The 21,210-nt window shown below is 54.3% G+C and overlaps 1 protein-coding gene across 1 annotated transcript; it reads left to right on the plus strand.

The window, feature by feature from the left end:
• The first annotated feature begins 3,787 nt into the window (after nt 1-3,787).
• LOC103166811 (zinc finger protein 853-like) lies at nt 3,788-18,740 on the plus strand. Its single transcript, XM_029076097.1, has 5 exons — nt 3,788-3,937; nt 9,306-9,423; nt 14,373-14,426; nt 17,712-18,045; nt 18,085-18,740. Exons 2-5 carry the CDS (start codon nt 9,345-9,347, stop codon nt 18,683-18,685), a joined length of 1,068 nt encoding a protein of 355 aa, XP_028931930.1. The 5' UTR covers nt 3,788-3,937; nt 9,306-9,344; the 3' UTR covers nt 18,686-18,740.
• The last annotated feature ends 2,470 nt before the right edge of the window (nt 18,741-21,210 follow it).

A 21,210-nucleotide genomic window follows, 5' to 3' on the forward strand; every position in this document is an offset into this window, starting at 1 on the left:
ATCTGTAAAATATAATAATTATAATAATAATAATGCTATTTAAGTGCTTACGCTGGGCCAATCACTATACTAAGCTTTGGGGCAGAGACAGGATAATGAGGTCAGGCACAAGTCACTGCCCTACATGGAGCTCACATTCTGGGAGGGAGGGCAGGTATAATAATAATAATAATGTTGGTATTTGTTAAGCGCTTACTATGTGCAGAGCACTGTTCTAAGCGCTGGGGTAGACACAGGGGAATCAGGTTGTCCCACGTGGGGCTCACAGTCTTCATCCCCATTTTACAGATGAGGGAACTGAGGCACAGAGAAGTTAAGTGACTTGCCCACAGTCACACAGCTGACAAGTGGCAGAGCTGGGATATTTTACCGATGAGGAAACTGAGGCCCAGAAAAACTAAGTGACGTGCCCAATCTATCAATCGATGGTATTTGTTGAGGGCTTACTGTGTGCAGAGCAACGTTCTAAGCACTTGGGAGAGTACAGTACAACAGAATTGGTAGACATGTTCCCTGCCCACAGTGAGCTCACAGTCTAGAGGTGGGGAGACAGACAGTAATATAAATAATTCATGGATATGTACATAAATGGTGAAGGGCTGAGGGTGGGGTGAATATCAAGTGCCCAAAAGATACAGATCCAAGTGCATAGATGACACAGGGGGGAAAGGGAGGTAGGGAAAAGAGGGCTTAATTGGGGAAGTCCTTTTTTTAATTTTAAAAAAAAGGTGTTAAGTGCTTACTGTGTGCCAGGCACTAAATTAAGCACTGGGGTAGATACAAGATAATCAGGTTAGGCACAGTCCATGTCCCAGTTGGGTCTCACAGCCTTAATCTCCATTTTAGAGATGAAGTAACCAAAGCACAGAGAAGTTAAATGACTTACCCAAGGTCACACAGCAGACAAGCAGTGGAGCCAGGATTAAACGCCAGGTCTTCTGATACCCTGGCCTGTGCTCTCTCCGCTAGACCACCTGCCTCTTGGAGGAGATGTGACCTTAAAAAGGCTCTGAAGGTGGGGAGAGTGGTGGTCTGGCATATACTGAAGGGGAGAGGAGTTCCAGGCTAGAGGGAAGATGTGGGAAAGGGGTCGGTGGCAAAATAGTGGAGACTGGCAAACGGTAAGCAAGTTGGCACTAGAGGAGCAAAGTGTGCAGGCTAGGCTGTAATAGGAGATCAGTGAGGTGAGGTAGGATGGGGCAAGTTAATCGCTTTAAAGCCAATGATAAGGAGTTTCTGTTTGACGCAGAGTTGGAGAGGCAACCCCTAGAGGATCCTGAGAAATGGAGAGCTGTGGACTGAATTTAAAAAAAACATTGTCCAGACAACAGAGTAAAGTATGGACCGGAGTGGAGAGAGATAGGAGACAGGGTGACCAGCAAGGAGGTAGATGCAGTAGACAGGTTCATTCATTCATTCGATAGTATTTATTGAGCGCTTACTAAGCGCAGAGCCCTGTACTAAGCGCTTGGAATGTACAATTAGGCAACAGACAGAGACGGTCTCTGCCCAATAACGGGCTCACAGTCTAAACGGGGGAGACAGACAGCAGAGCAAAAGAGAACAAAAAACAAGACGATATCATCAAGATAAATAGAATCGTAGAGATATACACTTCATTAACAAAATAAATAAGGTAATAAATAACATATATTAATATGCACAGTGCTGAGGGGAGGGGAAGGGGGAAGAGCAGAGGGTGGGAGGGGGGAAGGGGAAGTCAGGTGGGGATTGAATCAAGAGAGCAGCAATTTGGAGGGAGAGGAAAAGGCAGATTTTAGCGATGTTGGGAAGCTAAAATTTACAGGATTTGGTAACAGATTGAATGAGCGAGATAAGTCGAGGATAACTCCAAGGATACGAGCTTGTGAGGTAGGAAGGATAATGGTACCGTCTACAGTGATGGGAAAGAGGATTTGGGTGGGAAGATAAGGAATTCCGTTTTGGAGATGTTTAGTTCGAGATGTCGGCAGGAGATCCAAGTAGAGCCGTCTTAAAGGCAGGAGGATGTGTGAAACTGCAAAGAGGGAGAGAAGTCAGGTCTGGAAAGGTAAATTTGGGAATCATCTGCGTGACAGATGGTAGTTGAAGCCGTGGGAGCGAATGACTTCTCCGAGGGCGTGGGCGGAGATGGAGAATAGAAGATGAACGAGAACTGGGCCTGGAAGGACCCCACTGTCACAGGGTGGGAGGTGGAGGAGGAGCCTGCGAAAGAGACTGAGATAAGGAGAACTAGGAGAGGACAGTGTCAGTGAAGCCAAGGTTGGACAACGAAAATAGCGTACAACACGGCCGAGTTCTGGAACTCTTTTTTTTCCTGAAGGGTTTCAGCACTTAGCTGGGTGAGGAGACTCGGCGTGAGGCTGGCGGCGGGGGGGTGGGGGTTGGGGGGGGTGTTGTTGAGAAGCAGCGTGGCTCAGTGAAAAGAGCGTGGGCTTCGGAATCAGAGGTCATGGGTTCGACTCCCGGCTCTGCCACTTGTCAGCTGTGTGACTGTGGGCAAGTCACTTCACTTCTCTGGGCCTCAGTTCCCTCATCTGTAAAATGGGGATTAAGACTGTGAGCCCCACGTGGGACGACCTGATTCCCCTGTGTCTACCCCAGCGCTTAGAACAGTGCTCTGCACATAGTAAGCGCTTAACAAATACCAACGTTGTTACTTAACTGCTCTGGGCCTCAGTTCCCTCATCTGTAAAATGGGGATGAAGCTTGTGAGCCTCCCGTGGGACAACCCTGGATCTCCCCCAGCGCTTAGAACAGTGCCCTGCACAGAGTCAGCGCTTAACAAAATACCAACATTATCATCATCTCGCTCTCAGGTCTCCGGCCGGACGTGGCGGCCTCGGCCGCTCTCCGCCGGGGTGTCGCCCGGCCGTCCCGGACGCCCCCAGTAGGGGGCGGCCAAGCGCAAGGAGGGGGGCGCGCGCAGGGAGGGGGACGCGCGCAGGGGGCGGGGGCGCGCTGCCGGGCCGTCGGGGGCGCGCCTCGACGGAGCGGCCGGAGTCCGGGCGGCCCGGAGCCCCCGGAGGGGCCGGGGACGGGGCGGGGCGGGGCAGGACAGGGCGCGGGCCGCCCTCAGGAAACCCTTCTGTCCGCTGCTGGTCCCGGAGCGGAGCAGGAGGAGCAGGGGGAGCAGGGGGAGGGGGGGGAGCAGGGGGGTCTGCTCCCCGACAGGTCCCGGGCGCGCTCCCTGCGCCCGGCCGGGAGACCCAGCGACCGACCGGACCGGGACCGAACCCGAGCACCGAGCCCGACCCCCGGCCCCGCCGCTCCCTCTGCAGCCGCCTCGTGCCGCTATTTGATAACAGCCCCGCGCGCCTCCCTCATTCATTACTCACCTAATTGGGGATTAATTAATGGCTAATTAGCACCCTGCGCCGAGTGCGGTCAGCTCCGGGCGCTGCCTTCTCGCTCCGGAGGCGAGGCGGGCAGCGGGCCCAGCACGGACACGCCTTCCCCTTCCCCTTCCCCGGCCCCCCGACAGTTAGGGTCCCCCCTCCCGCCCTGCAGCCCGCACGGACGGAGGAGCCCCCACCCCCCGCACCGCCCGGTCTCGGGAGGGAAGGCGGCGCTCGGTGCGGGCTGCGGGGGCCCGGCTGTCCGCTCATCCCCAGCCCCCCGCACTGCCGGAGCCCGGTCCCGCTCCGCTCGGGGGGCCGCCGGGGCTGCGGGGGCGGGCGGACAGGGAAGGGTTAATCCCACTGAGCTCCCGCCGCGGCGGCTCCTACGGCTCCTAGAGCGGCGGCGGCGGCGGCGGCGGCGGCGGCGGGGCCGGGCGGGCGGGGAGGGACAGGATGCCGAGGGGAACTTCCTGTTCCCCCGCCCCCCGCGCCCCCGGCCCGGCCCGCCCCCGGCCCCGCACCCGCACCCGGCCCCGCAGCGAGCCGGGAGGCCGGGGCCTGCGCCAAGCCCGGACCCCCGTCCCCACCCCCGACCGGTGAGTCCGGCGGCGGGGAGCCGGGAGGAGACCCCCACCCCGGCCCCCGGGGCCGCCCGCTCCCCCCCGTCACCCCTTCTTCTTCCCCCGCTCCCCCTCCGTCCGCCTCCCGTGGACCGTGCTTAGGGTCCGTTTCTGCCGGGGCTCCCTCCCTCCTCCTCCTCCTCCTCCTCCTCCTCCTCCTCCTCCTCCTCCTCCTCCTCCTCCTCCTCCTCCTCCTCCTCCTCCTCCTCTTCCCATTGCCCCCTTCCCCCGGCCCCAGACGTGGCCCCGGAGGGTCTCTCCTCCGCCTGGGGGGGAATCTCTCCCCGCCCTGCGGCCCTCCTCTCGCCCCCCGCCGTGCAGATGGTCGCGCTTCCCAGCCTTGGTTGGCTACTTGCTCCCGGATCCCTCGTGTGTCTCCTCCTCACCGCCCTCCCAACCCCTTTGCCCCCGGTTCCTTTCTCTCCCCGGGAAAAGCCAACCTCCTTTCATTCGACCTCTTCCAGTCATTCATTCGATCGTATTGATTGAGCCCCGACTGCACGCAGAGCACTGTACGAAGCGCCTAGCACTCTACTGAGGCCCTCTTAGCACTCTCCTCACCCCGGCTCCCCACCCCTCCACCAGACCCCCCCACCCTTTACCCTGCCTCGGTTTCCCCCGGTGCTCAGGCCCTGCTTTCGCCACGGAATTGGCGGGCCCGGATCACAGGCGTTGCACCTTCTTCGGTCAGTTGAGTTCTCGAGGCCCCGCTGCCTTGCAAGCATCTCCAGTCCGGACACACCTGCTTTTTTGGGGGGTTCCCTCTCGCTTCCGCTCTTTCCTGTTTCTCGGAAACCCTCTCCGATACCCTTCGTGCCCCCTCTCTTCTCCACTCACTAGTTCTTCTTTTTGAGGTCGTTGCAGTTTGGATCGGGGGACGCTGGAAGAGAAGGCACATCGAGAGCCTGCGTGAACTAGCGGGAAGGTCGGAGAGGCGCTGGAGAAAGTAGAGACGTGCATTAGGGAGAGATTCGAGGAGAACGTTCCCCTCCACACGTATTCTGTGAGCCCGTCTGCTGTGCGCCGAGACAGAAGCAGCACTTGGGGGTTTACCTAGAATGGTATGGAGAAGGCACTATCTCTCCCCTCCGGGCACTTACATTCCATGTGGCGAAGGTCAGATTATTCAGTCATTCACCGGCCACTCGCAGTGTCCAGTTTCCAGCTGGATTCCCTCCAGTCTAGCTTCTGTTCCCACCGAAACCGCCTTCGTTACCAACTCCGGTGACTTCCTTCTGGCCAATACAAAGGCCCCTTTCCTTTACTCTTCTTCCTTGACCTCTCTGCCGCGCACGAGGCCGCCAGCCTCCTGTTTTTCAACATTTGCTTCTGTGGTTCGGCCTTACTCTAAAGTCCAGTGGTTAGAGAGCGCTGTTCCGGGCCGCGGGAGATCCGGTTCTAGTTCCAGGTCTGCCGGAAGGTGGTGACTGCTGACCGCGGGCAAAAAAAACCACGCGTGCACTTTGCAGTGCCTGCTCCCCTGCCCGCCTCCTCACTCGTGGCACGCCATGCCCTGGAGGGAACAAGATAATAGTGATGGTATTAAGCGCTTACTCTGTGCCAGTCACTGTCCTGAGCGCTGGGGTAGATGCAAGCAAATGGGGTTGGACCACGGTCCCTGTCCCATGTAGGGTTCACAGTCTCGATCCCCATTGGACACGGTCCCTGTCCATGTAGGGCTCACAGTCTCGATCCCCATTTTACAGATGAAAAGTAACGGAGGCCCAGAGAAGTAAATGACTTGCCCAAAGTCATAGCGCAGACTGGCAGGGACAAGAAATGGCATTCTTTCATATTTTTTGAGTGCACACGGCGCAGTTCCATCCACTAGCATTATAAGCAGTTCCTCTACCCGGGTTCTCAGTCCTGAAGTCTCAGGACTGAAGCTCATTCGACATTCCTGATGGGAGACTCCAATGCTTTCGCCTCCTGGTTCCCTTCCTACATCTCTTCCACCGATCCTTGAGTCTGTCCGCCTAAGTGCTCAGTACAGTGCCCTGCGCAAATAAGTGTCTAGTATACAGCACGGGCCTGGGAGTCAGAAGGTCATTGGTTCTAATCCTCATGGGCTCTAATCCCGGCTCTGCCACTTGTCTGCTTTGTGACCTTGGACAAGTCACAAGGACACCTCTCTCTGCCTCGGTTACCTCCTCTGTAAAATGGGGGTTTAGACTGTGAGCCCCACGAGGGTCAGGGACTGTGTCCAAACCCGTTTTGTTCGTATCCACCCCAGCGCTTAGTGAAGTGCCTGGCACGTAGTAAGCGCTTAAACAAATATCACAATTGTTGATCTTATTTTTAAATGCCACTGATTGGTTGATTGATATTCCTTTCAGTCCTCCTCCTTCCTCTTTGTGTCCCTGGGTTTCATTGGCAAGCTCCCCTTGGTCCTCATTCTTTTTTCTCTAAACCCCATTCCCATGAAAAGATCATCAGTGTAGTTGGAGTAGGCATTGAGGCAGATATACCGTCCCTCTAGCCTGTAAGCTCCTTGTGGGCAGGGACCGTGTCTACCACCTCTTGTTATATTGTACTCTCCCAGGCGCTCAGTACAGTGCACTGTACACGGTAAGCGCCCAAGAAATGTGTTACACTGATATAATTCCCTGGCCCCACCTTGGCGATCCAAGATCCCAGCTCTCATCGCCTGCTCTCCGTTGGCTGTCCTATTGGGTCCTGGAACTTCCAGTCCCCTAGACTTTAAGCTCCGTGGGAGTAGGGAACGTATCGATCAACTCTGTTGTACTGTCCTCTCCCAAGCGCTTAGGACAGTGGTCTGCACACAGTAAGCACTCAATAAATAGCAATGATTGATTGGAACGACTCAGCTGACGTTCCGCCTAATTCCCTCCTCTCGCTCTACATCCTTCTCCCAAAGCTCCCTCATCAGCAAGTGTGAGAATACCACTTTCCTATCTGTCCCCCAGGCCTTCAATCTTGGACTTTTACACCTCCCCTTCTCTTCTTCATCTGGTCAATTGCAAACCTGAACATTTCTTCCTGTGCCCCATCTCCTCCTCCACTGCCTGTGCACCAGAGCCTTTCGTCGGGCCTCTGTTAACTTCATTTTGGCCACCACAACCTTTCCTCTGCTTCCAGGCTCTCCCCTTTTCAACTGCTTCTTCATCCTGATCTAGAGGAGTCCACCAAACGTGCTAATTTGACTGTCACACCCCTCTTCCGTACCCCTCTAGTGGCAACGCTGATAGATATCAAAGCCTATATGCCACACTTTTTCCGTTTTACCCAACTGTACTCTACTCTGAATGTACCTCGACTCTACCACTCATCTGGTGCTTGAGGTTATGTGTTCGCAGTCCTGTTCTCTCTTGGATCAGCTTTCTCTGTCTTTCCTCTTCCCCCAGTCCCTAAGAATCCATCTTAAAATCCTTATTTTTGTATGGTATTTGTTAAGCACTTACTATTTGCCAGACACCGTACTAAGACGCTGGAGTAGATACCAGCTAATCAGATTGGACATTGTCCCTGTCCCACATGGGGCTCACTGTCTTAATCCCCACTGTACAGATGAGGTAACCCTATTCTCCAGGAAGCCTTTCCTGACTAACCCAGATCAACGTAACTATGCCACAGCGTTGGATTTAGCCTCTCTTCTGGGTCCTAAGATTTGTTGCAAGTACATTCAAGTCATTTATGCAGTCTGTGCCTCTGTTCTAATCGATTTATTCGATCGGTGACTTCCAGATAGAATGCTCTTTGGGAGCCAGAGTGTTCTCCCAACAAATGTATGTAAATCCCATGATGCCTAGTATGATGTCATGCCCTCGTGAAGGCGACTGCAGGATTTGAGCCTGGTCGGGAAGTTGAGAGACGGCCAGAAAGAGGCAGTGGCTATTAGAAAGATGTTGGGAAGAGGAGAAATAAGGGGAGGCCCCCTAGGTGCTCTTGGGGTTTTGAGGGAAAGGAAGGGTGAATGGATTTGGGAAAGAGCAAGAGATGGGCCGGGCGGTGGTGGAGGGAATCCCTGGTATTCCTCCCACCCTATAGTGGAAAAGGCACAGGATGAAAAGTCGGGAGACTGGTTCTGATCCCAGCTCTGCCACTGCCCTGCTGTGTGAGACCTCGGACAAGTCACGGCATCCCTATATGCCTCAGTTTCCTCTCCCCTGAAGTGGGAATAAAATACACACTCTCCCTATGAGGTCTTGGTGGATCAGGGACGACGCCCAATCTGATTATCTTGCCTACCCCAGAGCCTCGCTCAACCTTTGGCACGTAGTAAGCACGAAGTAAATACCATCAAAAAAAACTATCCCCACATTGCTGAGGTCAGAGAGACCTCGGAACAGACCAGGCTTCTGGAAATCCCTGTTCTGTGCCCCCCTCAGCGCCAGGACAGTTTTCTGAATTTGGAAGCGGCTGCGGTTGGGCGCTCTCCGTCTTGTCCGGGCCACACTTCCCCCAGACTACTTCCTAGATCTGTTTTCCGTCTGCTCCTGCCAGGGTTGTGACTATTGAAAACAAAGTTGCCATGGGCGGAGAGACGCTCTATCCCAACAGTAACCCCTGCAGCAGAGGGAAACACGGCAGCTTTCACATCGGTTCCCCAGAGGGGCAGGGGAAGCAGGCAGTCTCTGCCCCTGTATCTACCCTGCTCTTCCTCCTTCAACCTCCTCTTGCGGGCGGTTTTCCGCTGTCTTCGTTCCTAAGGCCCTTCTGACAGAGATTGACTTCTGCCCCTCCTTCTTTGGTGGGAGAGAACACTGTTGCAAAATGTTATGCTTCCTTTCCTGGAATTTCTTGACATTGATAGTAGTGGTGAAGGTCGGGCTGCACTAGAACCATGCCCAGCTGAAAATCTGGGTCCCAGCCTGGCGCCCAACCTCTCTTCTTAGATTCTGAGGCATGGCCTGCGGATGAGGCAGGATTTCCACACATGCATGGTCCAATGGGCACGGGTTGGCAATGCCCCAATCACATGCTTGGCAGGGGCCTTGTCCCTTCCTGCCCCAGGAGATCCAAAGTGTGTCGAGGGGGGAAGGGGACGGGGGCTGACCATGAATCTTACTTTCTCTGCGCTCTTCCAGGCCGGAGCCCAGAGCCCTTCTCTGCAACCATACCTCAGCTTGTGCAAGGTTCTCAGCGGTACCATCCTCTCATTTCCTTTCTTCTGATCCTTTTAGAGGAGGGGAGGGCAGACCTTTCCCACCAGTAAAAAAATCTCCCAGTCTCTCTCAGAAACTGGGAGGGAGGGTGCGGAGAGGAGGCTTGGTTTTTGTTTTGTTTTTATCGGGGGGAGATTCTGAAGGATGTTGAGCCCAGAGAGCCTGACGCTTCCCCGAAAGTTGGCGTTGAAGGATATTTCCTTCCTTCCTTCCCCCAGGCAAAGCAGGTTACCCGGGCCCCTGACCCACCCTCCAGGATGGAGCGAGGAGACGACGCCTGCGTGCTGGACCTGCGGTGCCCCAAGGCCAGGGATATCCCCCGAGGAACTCGCACAGGTGAGGGCACAGGATAGCGAGACCCCTCGCCTCCCAGTTTGGAAAACCCCCGCTCGGGAGCTGAGCGGGTGGATGTTTCTACCCACTAGCAGTGGGGTGGCAAACGACTTGGAAAGGGCTTTGGTGGGCAGGTAGCCCAGCCTGGCCTGGGCCAAGCCACAAATGAGGACCACTGGGAGAGTAGGGACTTGGTGTGGATTTCCCAATAAACCGCAAGGAGGGGACAGGGTCCTAAAACCTGGGGGTTGCGTTCTGGCAAAACTGCCCACTGAGGAGAATTTGTGCTGTGATCTGCAAGGGGTCCCACGCCGCCCAATGGCATGTACGTGGGGGAACTGTCGTAGTTTCTCCCGACCCTCCGGTGTCCTGTATTCCAATAGACTTGCGTCATCCGGCATGGGTTCCTCAATTCCCAAACAGCGTTCTAGCTAAAACAGAGAGTGAAAGCACACGTTCTGTCAGAATTGTGTGTTCTTAATCTTCCAGGTGGCACCGGAATTTACCATGTGGCCAGTCAGTCCAGCCCTTCCATTTTCAGGGATGGGAAAAGAGGGTGAGAGCTGGGAAGCAGAACCCCCCAGAGGCAGTGGCAAGGGCTAGATTGTAAGTACCGGGAGGGCAGGGATCCTGTCTGCCAACTGTATTGTTCTGTACTCTACCAAGGACTTAGTGTAGTGCTCTGCACACCGTAAGTGCTCAATAAATACCATTGGTTGATTGATTCATGGGAGAAGGAGTCGGGGACCATCCCAACAACTTGCAGCCAGATGCAGCACAACCCATTAGGGAAACTCATATTCCACAGTCAACCTCTTCACCCAAGCCTACCTTTTTTAAAAAAAAAAAAAAATGGTCTTTGTTATATGCTTACTATGTGCCAAGTGCTGCACTAAGTGCTGGGGTAGATATAGAATAATCAAGTTGGATCCCATCCCTGCCCACCTGAGGATCCCAGTCTAAGAACCTTCCTGGACATCCTCTGCTTTCTCCATTCTTTCTCCCTCCAGACTTTCCCAATCCTCCACAACATCTCCCACCCCTTTAGAGCCCTTAGGATCCCCTCCCCCCCCCAGCCCCTTCTTCGGAAAGCTTTGTTCATTTACCCTCAGCCGTTCCCAGATTTTTCAGCCTCTTCCCTAATAAAAAGAGAGAGAATGAATTTGAGTTTAATCGGAAGTCCACCAGCTGTTATTAGATTCCCTTTGAAAGTGGAGCGGGCAAAGGGCCAAACACAGATTTGGGAGTCCAGAAAACTGGGTTCTAGCCCTAGCTTTGACCCTGACTACTTTTGGGGCCAAGGATGGGCCAGTGACCGTAGACCTCGGAAAGAGCACAGGCTTTGGAGTCAGGGCTCATGAGTTCGAATCCCAGCTCTGCCACTTGTCGGCTGTGTGACTGTGGGCAAGTCACTTAACTTCTCTGTGCCTCAGTTCCCTCATCTGTAAAATGGGGATTAAGACTGTGAGCCCCATGTGGGACAACCTGATTCCCCTATGTCTACCCCAGCGCTTAGAACAGTGCTCGGCACATAGTAAGTGCTTAACAAATACCAACATTATTATTATTATTATTACCTCATTTTTTCCATTTGTAAGATGGGGAGAACAATACCAACCAACCCTTCTTCATTCATTCTGTGATATTTACTGACATTATTATTTTTATTTCTCAAATTAGCCTGTTCTTGATATATTATTATACTATAGGCAATTAGCCAGGTACCATATAATTATAATTTAGATCTAAGTGCATTTAATTAGTATTTATAATTATAAAAATTTGCTGGGTATGTGACCAGTATTTAGAAGGAGAGCTGTCTGAATTGAGTGTATAAAAGAATTCCCAGTTCTCTAAAGTATTTAGGTCATGTTGATGGAACCCCAAGAACCTTTACTTTCTTAAGTCTCAATCTCTGAATTTTTTTTTTTTAGCTTATCGACCTTTTTTCCCATACAAAATTAATTTTGGTTCTTCCATCACTTGCCTGTCTTTATCAGTCGAGGGTAGGTCTCCATCTTCTAATTCATCCATAGCAGAGCCTTTCCACCTGTTTTTCTCCGTGGTTCGTAGTTATTTTGAAAGCTCACATGTGATGGTGTTAATTTCAGTTTCTGTAAACAAGTTTCTCCTCATAATGGTCCCCCTCCAACCTGCTACATTTTTTTCCCCCACCAAGTCCAGCTATCGATTCAGGATATTAGGCTATAAATTTCTGGACTTTTCTTTTGTTTCATAATAATAGAACATTATACCATATTCATTTGGGCAGACCGCTTAAGGCCGGTCTCTGGTTCAACACCGGTGATCGTCTGCTTTCCTCCAGACCGAATTCCTGGTGCAGTCCACAACCTGAATTCCTGGTGCAGTCCACAACTTGGATGCTGTTGCTGTTCCTCGAGATTGTAGGCCATTAGCTAGCAGCCCTAGCTCCACTTACCTCCAAGTGAAGCTGACCTCAAGTGAAAGCAATATCAGCCTCCACTTCTGATTCCCCACTAATTCTCCATTTTCCTTAACATGGCCATTCCAAAATCCTTGATGAGCTGCCAACACAGTTTTCCAGGGCCCTGTTAACCACCCCTGCAGCCTGTTTCACCCCTTTAAGAAGCTGCTTATTTAGAGAAGCAGTGTGGCCTAATGGAAAGAGCACAGGCCTGGGAGTCAGAAGGCCTGGGTTCTAATTCCGGCTCTGGCACTGGTCTGCTGTGTTACCTCGGGCCAGTGACTTAACTTCTCTGTACCTCAGTTCCCGTATCTGCAGAATGGGGATTCAGTACCTCTTCTCCCTCCTACTCAGATTGTGAGCCCCATGTCGGGACTGATTATCTCGTACCCACCCTAGTGCTTAGCACAGTGTTTGACACAGAGTAAGGGCTTAACAAATACTACTATTATTGTCATCGTTGTTGTTTTTAGATATTAAGTTTTTTAAAATGAAGAATTGGAGCTCCTCAACATCCCCTCCTCTCCCTAAGCCTCTGTATCCTCGCCTTCCTTCCCTCCTTCACCTTCCTCCTGTTCTCTCGACCCTTCTTTTTTTTACAGTCAGATATCCTTCCACCCTCTTCTATCCTCTCCTGTCTTCCCCTTCTTCTGCCCATTCCTTTTTCTCCTTCCCTTCCTCCAGCCTGTTAGATTGTCAGGAGAGCTCAGAATAGGAAATTGAGTGATTCTTGAGGCAGGCTTCCAACCAGATTGTGTCTGAACTCTCTGTCCCCAAATCAGTGAGTATCCCCAGTTGTGCCTGAAACTCTTTAATGTAGGTAGGTTGCATTGTGTAAAATCACTAATTAATTTGCTTGAGCACAGGCTATAAACAAGATTCTGATCTGATTGTATCCATTATTCCTGAGTATTTTAATATATTCAGTTACACTCATAATTTTGAGAGCCTGGGTTTTGAGGACAAAATTTGGGCCTCTTTGAACTCAATTTAGCTTCAGCTGTTATAATGTGGTACAAATATCAGATCCTGAATGACAACCAGGACATTTCAAATTCATCCCTTTCGTGATTTTCAAAATTGAATACGTTTCAATTTCAGGTTCAGGTTTAAGCGTATGCAGATTCAAATGAAATGGAGTAAAGTAGGTTTTCTTCCTCTGCCTGGTTGGCTCTAGCTGTGCAGGATCGATGTTTCACCATGATTACAAAAGCACCGTAAATGTCACCCATCATTGTGGTTTGCTGTATCAGTCAGTAGAGTTGACTCTTAAAGCATTCAAATTACCCTGTAGACTTTGGAGGGCAGAGTGCTGGCTCTCCACAATATCAATCAGTCTTTAGTATTTATTGAGGCCTTCTGTGCAGAGCACTACACTGAGCACTTGGGAGAGTACAAGAGAGTTAGCGGACACGATCCCTGCTCTCGAGGAGTTTACAGTCTAGTGGGGGAGACAGACGCTAAAATAAACTGCATGTAGCGGGAAGCAGTCGAGTCAGAAGGTACTTGCATAAGCACAGAGGGGATGGGTGCAGGTACCCAAGGGCTTGGGTAAATCCCTTGACTCTTGTTGAAAAATGAAGTGATTTTTTTAAAGGATCCCAGTGAACCACACCATTGGTGCAGTTTTCAGGAAACCTGGCATTTAGAAGGTTGCTTCTTCCTGGTGCCTAGCTCCAGTAGCCAACGTGGAAGTCATCAGGAAATGGCCCCGGGAGAGCTCTGAGCACCAGTGCTTGCCAACTCTCCCCAGCCCCCAGGACTCTCCCCTGCCTCTCCCACCTCTGTGGGTGGGGAATCAGAGCCCTAGAAGAGGACACTAGAGGAAGAGTGTAAGAAGCAGTGTAGTCTAGTGGATAGAGCATGAGTCTGGGAGTCAGAAGGACCTGGCTTCTGACCCTGGCTCCATCACTTGTCTGCTGTGTGACCCTGGGCAAGTCACTTCACTTCTCTCTACTTCATTTACTGCATCTGTAAAATGGGGATTAAGCCTGTGAGCCCTATGCCGGATAGGGACTGTAGCCAACCTCCTTAACTTGTATCTACCCCAGTGCTTAGTACAGGGCCTGGCACATAGTAAGCACTTAAATGCCATTTTTAAAAAAAGTCATCAGAGCCCTCTCGGTTCCCCCTCCACTTTCCTTCCAAGTCAGAATGCTCAAGTGGTGCCCCAAGACCAGCCCTCGGGAGCCAGCAGGAAACCCTGCTGCTCTCCTTGCCTCCTCCTGGGCAGAAGTGCCACCTAGGTGGCCCCAGCAGAGGAGAACTTCGGGAGGTTGCCCGGGGCAGAGATGGCCCTCCCAAGTGACCCATTGGCCCACCACAGTTTACCCAGTACCCTTGTCCTCTCTTGGGGACAGGGTGGACCCCACACTCTACCCAAATCTACAGCGCAGTGCAGGGCCGTGTTAACAGAATTTACCCTATAGATGTTTCCCATGATCCAACAGGGTTAGAGTGATCTAAAAAGGGGTGGCATTGGGAATGGTATACCATTTTCCCATAGATTTATATGAAACCAGTATGAGAGCCAGCCCTGACATGACAGCCAAGCCTACAGGTAAGTAAAAGTTCCATTACAAATCCTTCCCCACCCATCCTTAGATCCTCCATTCGGTTCCCTCACCTTCCCCCATAAGTCTTCCCAACTTCCCCACATTCTAGAATTTTTTTTCTTGGTTTGAATATATCTTAGCAACAGCTGTTGCCATCACCTTGGCTGCTGCCATCTTTCATCTTCCCAGTTTATAGTCCCACCTTTCCCACCCCAGACTAAAGCGTGGGGCAGGGATGCCCTCGGACGGTGGTGGTGACAGGAGCTTGGGAGGAGACTTCACGGCCTCTCCCCCACAGTCTTCCCCCAGTCCGTCCCTCTCCCCGGAGTTTTGTCCAGGGTGGGGAAGTGGACTACCAGCTGGACAGGGAAGGAGGGTTGGCAGTGGCTGTACCCACGAGAACAGCCGTAGCTAGAGTTAAAGTTCCAACAAAGACAGAAATGCCGGGGTGGACTGGGGAAGCAGAAGAAGGGTGGGTTCTGAGTTCAGAGAGAGGAGGGAAGGGCAGGAAAGCTCCTGAGAACAGGACAGGGGTGAAGCCAAATAATCTGCAGGAATTGGACAGGACAGATTGGCTGCGACAAGTCAGCCAAGAGTGCAGGGCTTATCCTCAAGTGACACCAAATGTAAGGGGTGGGGAGGTAGAGGGCGGAGGGGAACCTGGGGAACACCTGAACCTGATCGTACCTGGCTTGTTGCATCAAAGTGGTTTTTCAAATTTGCAGGTTTCACCCTTTTAACATCACTAAAACTTCAAAGAGAACAAAACGCTGGAACAAAACCTAGGTATATGCAGCGTATCAAATTGCTAAAACTTTTGTTGGGTCTTGACCTTCACTCATTAAGCTACATAATGATTTTTACACTTCAACAGAACCCCAAGTATATTTACAGTCCGCATTATGCCTTGATAATACCGTCTTTACGAATACCATGGTTTTTACTCCTTGAGCAGGTGATTCCCAAAACGCATCCTTGCCTGAATTTCTTACATAGCACAAAACTAAAATCATGAAGAAAATAACTTGCCTCTGGTGAGCTACATCTTTCCCACCTCCTACCTACATTTCACAAAAATCCTCCTTTAATCTTTCAGAATGTCTTTACTATTTAGTTCTTCCCATGCTTCTGGTCCATCCCCCCACACACCATACCAGCCATAGATGACATTCCATAATCCATTGTCCACATACCTTTCCAGTCCCAACATCTCACGTCTCTTCATGCATAAGGTCTTCTCCCCAACCTTTTACACATGTACATAAAGGTGTCCTTTTGCAGTTTTTCATTTCCTCCCAGGTCATACTTTTAAAAAGCTGCAAATTTCTAATAAGGTATCGATATAATCATCCTTTGTTCTTCAACAAGATGCTATTGGCTGAAATACATCTGGGGAGGGGAGATGTGTGTGTGACTGAAAATAAACGATGCGGGACTCATCAGTGGTGTTTATTGAATGCTTACTGTGTGCCGAGCACTGTACTAAGCACTTGGGAGAGTACACTAGAGTTGACAGACGTGTTCCCTGTCCTTAATGAGCTTAGGGTTCGTGGGTGGAGAAGTGGGGGGTGGAACAGACAGACATTAATGTAATTTATAGATATGTACGTAAGTGTAATGGGACTGAGGGTGATTCGTTGTCCCGGTGGCAAAGGCCGTCGTACGTTGTGCTGCCATGTTTCTCGTTCCTCTGGAGCACCTAGTGCTGTGTAATAGCCTTTATAAAGTATAATAATTATGTCGGTATTTGTTAAGCGCTTACTACGTGCCAAGCCCTGTTCTACGCGCTGGGGTAGATACAAGGGAATTGGGTTGTCCCACGTGCGGCTCGGTCTTCATCCCCATTTTACAGATGAGGTAAGAGAGGCCCAGAGAAGTGAAGTGACTTGCCCAGCTGACAAGTGGCGGAGCCGGGATTAGAACCCACGACCTCCGACTCCCGAGCCCAGGCTCTTTCCACAGAGGCACGCCGCTGCACGTATCAGCAACCTAATACAATATTATTTGATGAATTGAAATGAAATGGGTGACAAACGAACATTTTCAGGGCAGAGAGCATCTGCCTCTTTCTCAAAGAACCTCGCGTTTGGGCAAATTGGCATGACAGTGCTCGCGTTTTGACAGATGCCGCACGCATGTGACAGTGCTTGGTGCCATCTCCCAGCGGAGGGTGGTGCAGGAAGGGGGTTTCCTGATTGCTCAGCGGCACTCAGCCCTAAAAGTGTAGTGACACCACGCATTAGAGGAAGGTGGGCTAGTAAGAACAGGAATAAACTGATAGGGGCTTGAGTACCAAGGTCTCCGCTGGGTGGGCGTGGGGGCCCCTGGCTGTTGGCCGGACTTTGGCCCGAACCCCGATCCCTTTCCGGGTCCAGGGCCTGGGTCGGGCCTGCCAGACGGAGGAACCGTTTTCTGACCCCCCCCCCCCACCACTTGTCTCCTCTGGGACCCGAGGCGAGTCGCTTCGCCTCTCCGTGCCTCGGTTCCCTCATCCGCCAAAGGGGATAATGATAATAATGATGTTGGTATTTGTTAAGCGCTTACTACGTGCGGTGCACTGTTCTAAGCAGGTAATCTGGTTGTCCCACGTGAGGCTCACAGCCTTCATCCCCATTTTCCAGTTGAGGTCACCGAGGCCCAGAGAAGTGAAGTGACTGGCCCACAGTCACCCAGCTGACGGGTGGCAGAGGTTCATTCATTCAGTAGTATTTATTGAGCGCTTACTATGTGTAGAGCACTGTACTAAGCGCTTGGAATGTACAAATCGGTAACGTGGCTCAGTGGAAAGAGCCCGGGCTTTGGAGTCAGAGGTCATGGGTTCGAATCCCCGCTCTACCACTTGTCAGCTGTGTGGCTGTGGGCAAGTCACTTGACTTCTCTGGGCCTCAGTTCCCTCCTCTGTAAAATGGGGATGAAGACTGCGAGCCTCACGTGGGACAACCCAATTACCCTGCATCTCCCCCAGCGCTTAGAACGGTGCTCGGCACATAGTAAGCGCTTAACAAATACCAACATTATTATTAACAGATAGAGACAGTCCCCTGCCCTTTGACGTTTTGAACCCATGACGTGTGAGTCCCAAAACCGGGCTCTGACCACTGATCCAGGCCCTGTGGTCCCTCCTACTTAGGCAGCGAGGCCCCGGGGCCCTGACGATGGAGAGCCAGCCCGGCCCTTGGTCCGGCTCTCGCCCCGTTGTTGCAGAGGAGGGGTGGGCGGGTGAGAGAGAGTGGTCATTGGGGCCCAGGGCATGGCCAGCAGCTGCCTTTCCCGCTGTTTTCTCCGTGCAGGGGACGGCAGTGAGAACGAGGAGGAAGAAGAAGAGGAGGAGGAGGAGGGGCGCCGCAGTCTCCTGCAGCTCCAGCAGCGTCGGCGGCAGCATGAAGAGGAGGAGGAAGGGCGGCAGCTCCGGCGGCGGCCGCAGGGCAGCCCCTTGACGGCGCCCATGTCGGGGGCTGCGGAGGAGGAGGAAGAGGAGGAAGAAAAGGAGGGGGAGGCCCCCCGGCCGCCGCGGGGCAGCCCCGGGCCCGGTCGACGGGGCCGCAAGCCGACGCCCCCCTCGCCCCCGGCCGACCCCCGGGGCTTGGGGAAGCTGCTGGGGCTGCCGGCCGGGGACGGGACGGGGCCGGGGACCGGGGCGGAGGCCGGGGCGGGAGCCGGGAGCGGCCCGGGCCCCGCCCCGGCGGCCCCCCGCAAGCGGCGCCGGCGGAGCCGGGACCGGCCCACCATCTGCGAGGTGTGCGGCAAGGGCTTCAGCCGCAGCACGGACCTGGTGCGGCACCAGGTGACGCACACCGGCGAGCGGCCGCACCGCTGCGGGGAGTGCGGCAAGGGCTTCTCGCAGCACTCCAACCTGGTGACGCACCAGCGCATCCACACCGGCGAGAAGCCCTACGGCTGCGCCTACTGCGCCAAGCGCTTCGGCGAGAGCTCGGCCCTCATCCAGCACCAGCGCACGCACACGGGCGAGCGGCCCTACGCCTGCGCGGACTGCGGCAAGCGCTTCAGCGTCTCCTCCAACCTGCTCCGCCACCGCCGCACCCACTCGGGACAGCGGCCCTACGTGTGCGCCGCCTGCGGAGAGGCCTTCCGACACAAGGCGCAGGCGCGCCGACACCAGTGCCAGCGCCGCGCCGGCCCGGGAGGGGGCGCCCTCGCCGACGCGCCGGGCCCCCGGGACGACCAGCAGGGCGGCGCCCGCGTCGCGCGGCCCCCCGACCAGCCCGGCCCCGCCGGGGAGGGCGGGACCGGGAAGGCGACTTAGGCTGCGGGGGAGGGCGAGGAAGAGGCCTTCAGGGCGGGAGAGGGGACCGGGGCCTCTCCCTCGTGGGGGGTGGGGGGCGGGTAGGGTGGCCGGGCGGGGGGGGGGGCCCTGAACGAAGAGCACTGAACGGTGCTGACGCTGAACAGGGCCGTCTCCTCGCCTCCCAAACGACAGCCGAGCCGGTGGACAGCGGCCTGGCTCGTCTCCCCTCACTCCCTTCCTTGCTCAGCGCCCCGTGGGGCCGAATACATAGGGGGCGTGGGGACCAAGAGCAAGCTCTTGAGAGGGGTGAAGCTCAGGGCCCAAATTCGGGGCGGGGGGGGGTGATCCGCTGGGCGCCTCGACCCCCCGGCCGCAGGGCCTCCTCCACCAGCCCCGGAGAAGAGGGAAGTCGGGGCGCTCTCCACCCCAGGCCTTCTAGGCTCCCGGAGGCGGGTGGGGGCGTCTAGCCAGCTCCCCGGGTGCCAGGATGAAGGAACGGCAAAGCCTAGGGAGAGACCCAGGGCGGACGGCAGGGGATAAGGGCCGCGCCCTCCCCCCGTGATGGTCTGTGGCCGTCACCCCAACCTACCTCGTGGAGGTAAGACGCGGGGGGCTGAGACCTGAGCTTGTGGATCTGGGCTCGTTCCTTTCCCGGGGATGATGATCTTTCCGTTTTTCGCATTTTACTGGGAGTTAACATGGGAGCAGCGGCAGTGCACCGATGTCCCCGTCGAGCTGCGGAGTCAGTGGCCGGGGGAGGAGCGGGGGACGCTCGAGATGGGGGTACTCGAGTTCCCCTCTCAACTCCCGGGGGGCCACACACTCCCTTCCCTTCTGTAGCGGGTGAAACCCTGACCCTTTTCTCTCTCCCCACCTGTACTAACCCTCTTTGCACACAATTTTGCAACATTTATACCAACGTGATAGGAAGCGAGAAAAGAAGAAAAATAAAAGAAAAAAATTTGAGTAAAGAGATGGTGTCTCTGCCCTGGTCTCTGGGTCTGGGTCATCTGTCCCCAGGTCACCGGGTGCTCAGAGTTACACAGACTCCAAACGCGCTTTGTGATGCCGCCCCTCTCCATCTTGAGCCCTGTGCTGCCAAGCTGATGTGGTGGGTAGGCAGCTAGCTGAAGCTTCCCCTTCTCTTCTTCTCCCCCTGGCATGTCTGCTGCGGGAACCCCGTGGGAGAGCGGGCCTGAGACCAAGGGAATCAGGATTGTATGCTTGATAGCAGGGATCTTGTCTACTTTATTGTGCTCCCCCATGAGGTTAGTAGTGCACGGAGTAAGTGTTCAGTACATACTACGGAGTGATCCCACGGCAGGAATAGGCGGCAGTAGTGACACCATGTGTTTGGCTCCTTCTGAGAGCCTGGTACCTGCCCCACCCTCTTCCCCCCCCCGATCTGGTTGACGTGCTTTTTTCAATCAGTTGTATTTACTGAGCACTTACTGTACGAAGCGCTTGGGAGAATCTAACAGAGTTGGTAGACCCCTGCCCTGCCCACAATGAGTTTACAGTCTTTGCCACCGAAAAGGTGTTTTCTTCCAGCCCAACCGTCTAAGGGTCAGGACACCTGGAGCCAGGCTGAGGGAATGCAAAACATAATTAAGGTGAATTTAGGACCCGGGCTGGGAGACTGCAAGTGTGGGGCTCTCTGGTCAGCGTGGAGGCTGGGCCAATCTGCCCCCGGTCCGGAGATGAGCCCAACTTCAGTCAGAACCCTAGGCCAATTTGGGGTGTGGGGTTTGGGCTGGGAAGGTCCGTCTATGGCAATGCCCCTGGTGGGTGGGGAGACAGTTCACATATCAGCAGGGCTGAACTTAGGGGATAGGTCAAGAAAGGTGTATTTGTCCAAATTCACTTCTCCCTCTCCCCCCGGCCTTAAACACACCAAGTCTTGGGGGACATAAGGTGGCTGATATCTGCCCAACTGTCCCGGGGTTCCATTCCACAACCCAACCTGGTGCTGAAGCCCATCTGTTGGGGTCGGTTCCAGTCTTGGTTTTGGGACTAGACCGGTGGGGTGCCAGCTCCTGGCGCTGGCCTAGGACCGCTGGGGAAAGCTCGGTTGCCCAGGCGGCCGAGCAGTAGCAGTTTTCCCCGTCGCTCCCCAGCTTCTCCACCTTGCACACAAAGAGGAGGAGCGGCGGGGTGCACGATGCAGGGGGACCAGAATGGCCTTAATCTGCTGCTGTGCCTTTCGGGGCTGCGTTCTCGGCAGGCTCCGAGCCTCGCTGCCCCTAACACCTCAGGGCCCAACCGCCTCGGCCTCGGCCTTCCTCCCCGCGGCCCTCAAGCAACAGCTCCCAGCGGGCTCCGTGCCCTCCTAGAACTACAACTCCCAGCAGCCTCGCCGCCCCCCCACATATCAGCGCCCCTCCACTCCCCCCGGCCCAGGACTACATTTCCCGGCATCCTCCTTGTCCCCAGCTCCTTTGAAGCCCTTGGGGCCTTTGAGGCACCGCCCGCCTCTTCTCTCCCCTCCTCCATCGCCCAGAGAAATCTGGGCTTGGCCGGGCGCCGCCCAGAAGGGAGAAGGA

Source organism: Ornithorhynchus anatinus, chromosome 11 (genome assembly GCF_004115215.2).
Source record: "Ornithorhynchus anatinus isolate Pmale09 chromosome 11, mOrnAna1.pri.v4, whole genome shotgun sequence".
Lineage (NCBI taxonomy): Eukaryota > Metazoa > Chordata > Mammalia > Monotremata > Ornithorhynchidae > Ornithorhynchus > Ornithorhynchus anatinus.

Excerpts from the sequence above, each read along its gene's own strand:
- LOC103166811 (XM_029076097.1), top strand. The coding sequence starts at position 9,345 with ATGGAGCGAGGAGACGACGCCTGCGTGCTGGACCTGCGGTGCCCCAAG. Across the intron at positions 9,424-14,372 it reads CCCCCGAGGAACTCGCACAG|ATTTATATGAAACCAGTATG; the intron begins GTGAGGGCACAG and ends ATTTTCCCATAG. Across the intron at positions 14,427-17,711 it reads CATGACAGCCAAGCCTACAG|GGGACGGCAGTGAGAACGAG; the intron begins GTAAGTAAAAGT and ends TTCTCCGTGCAG.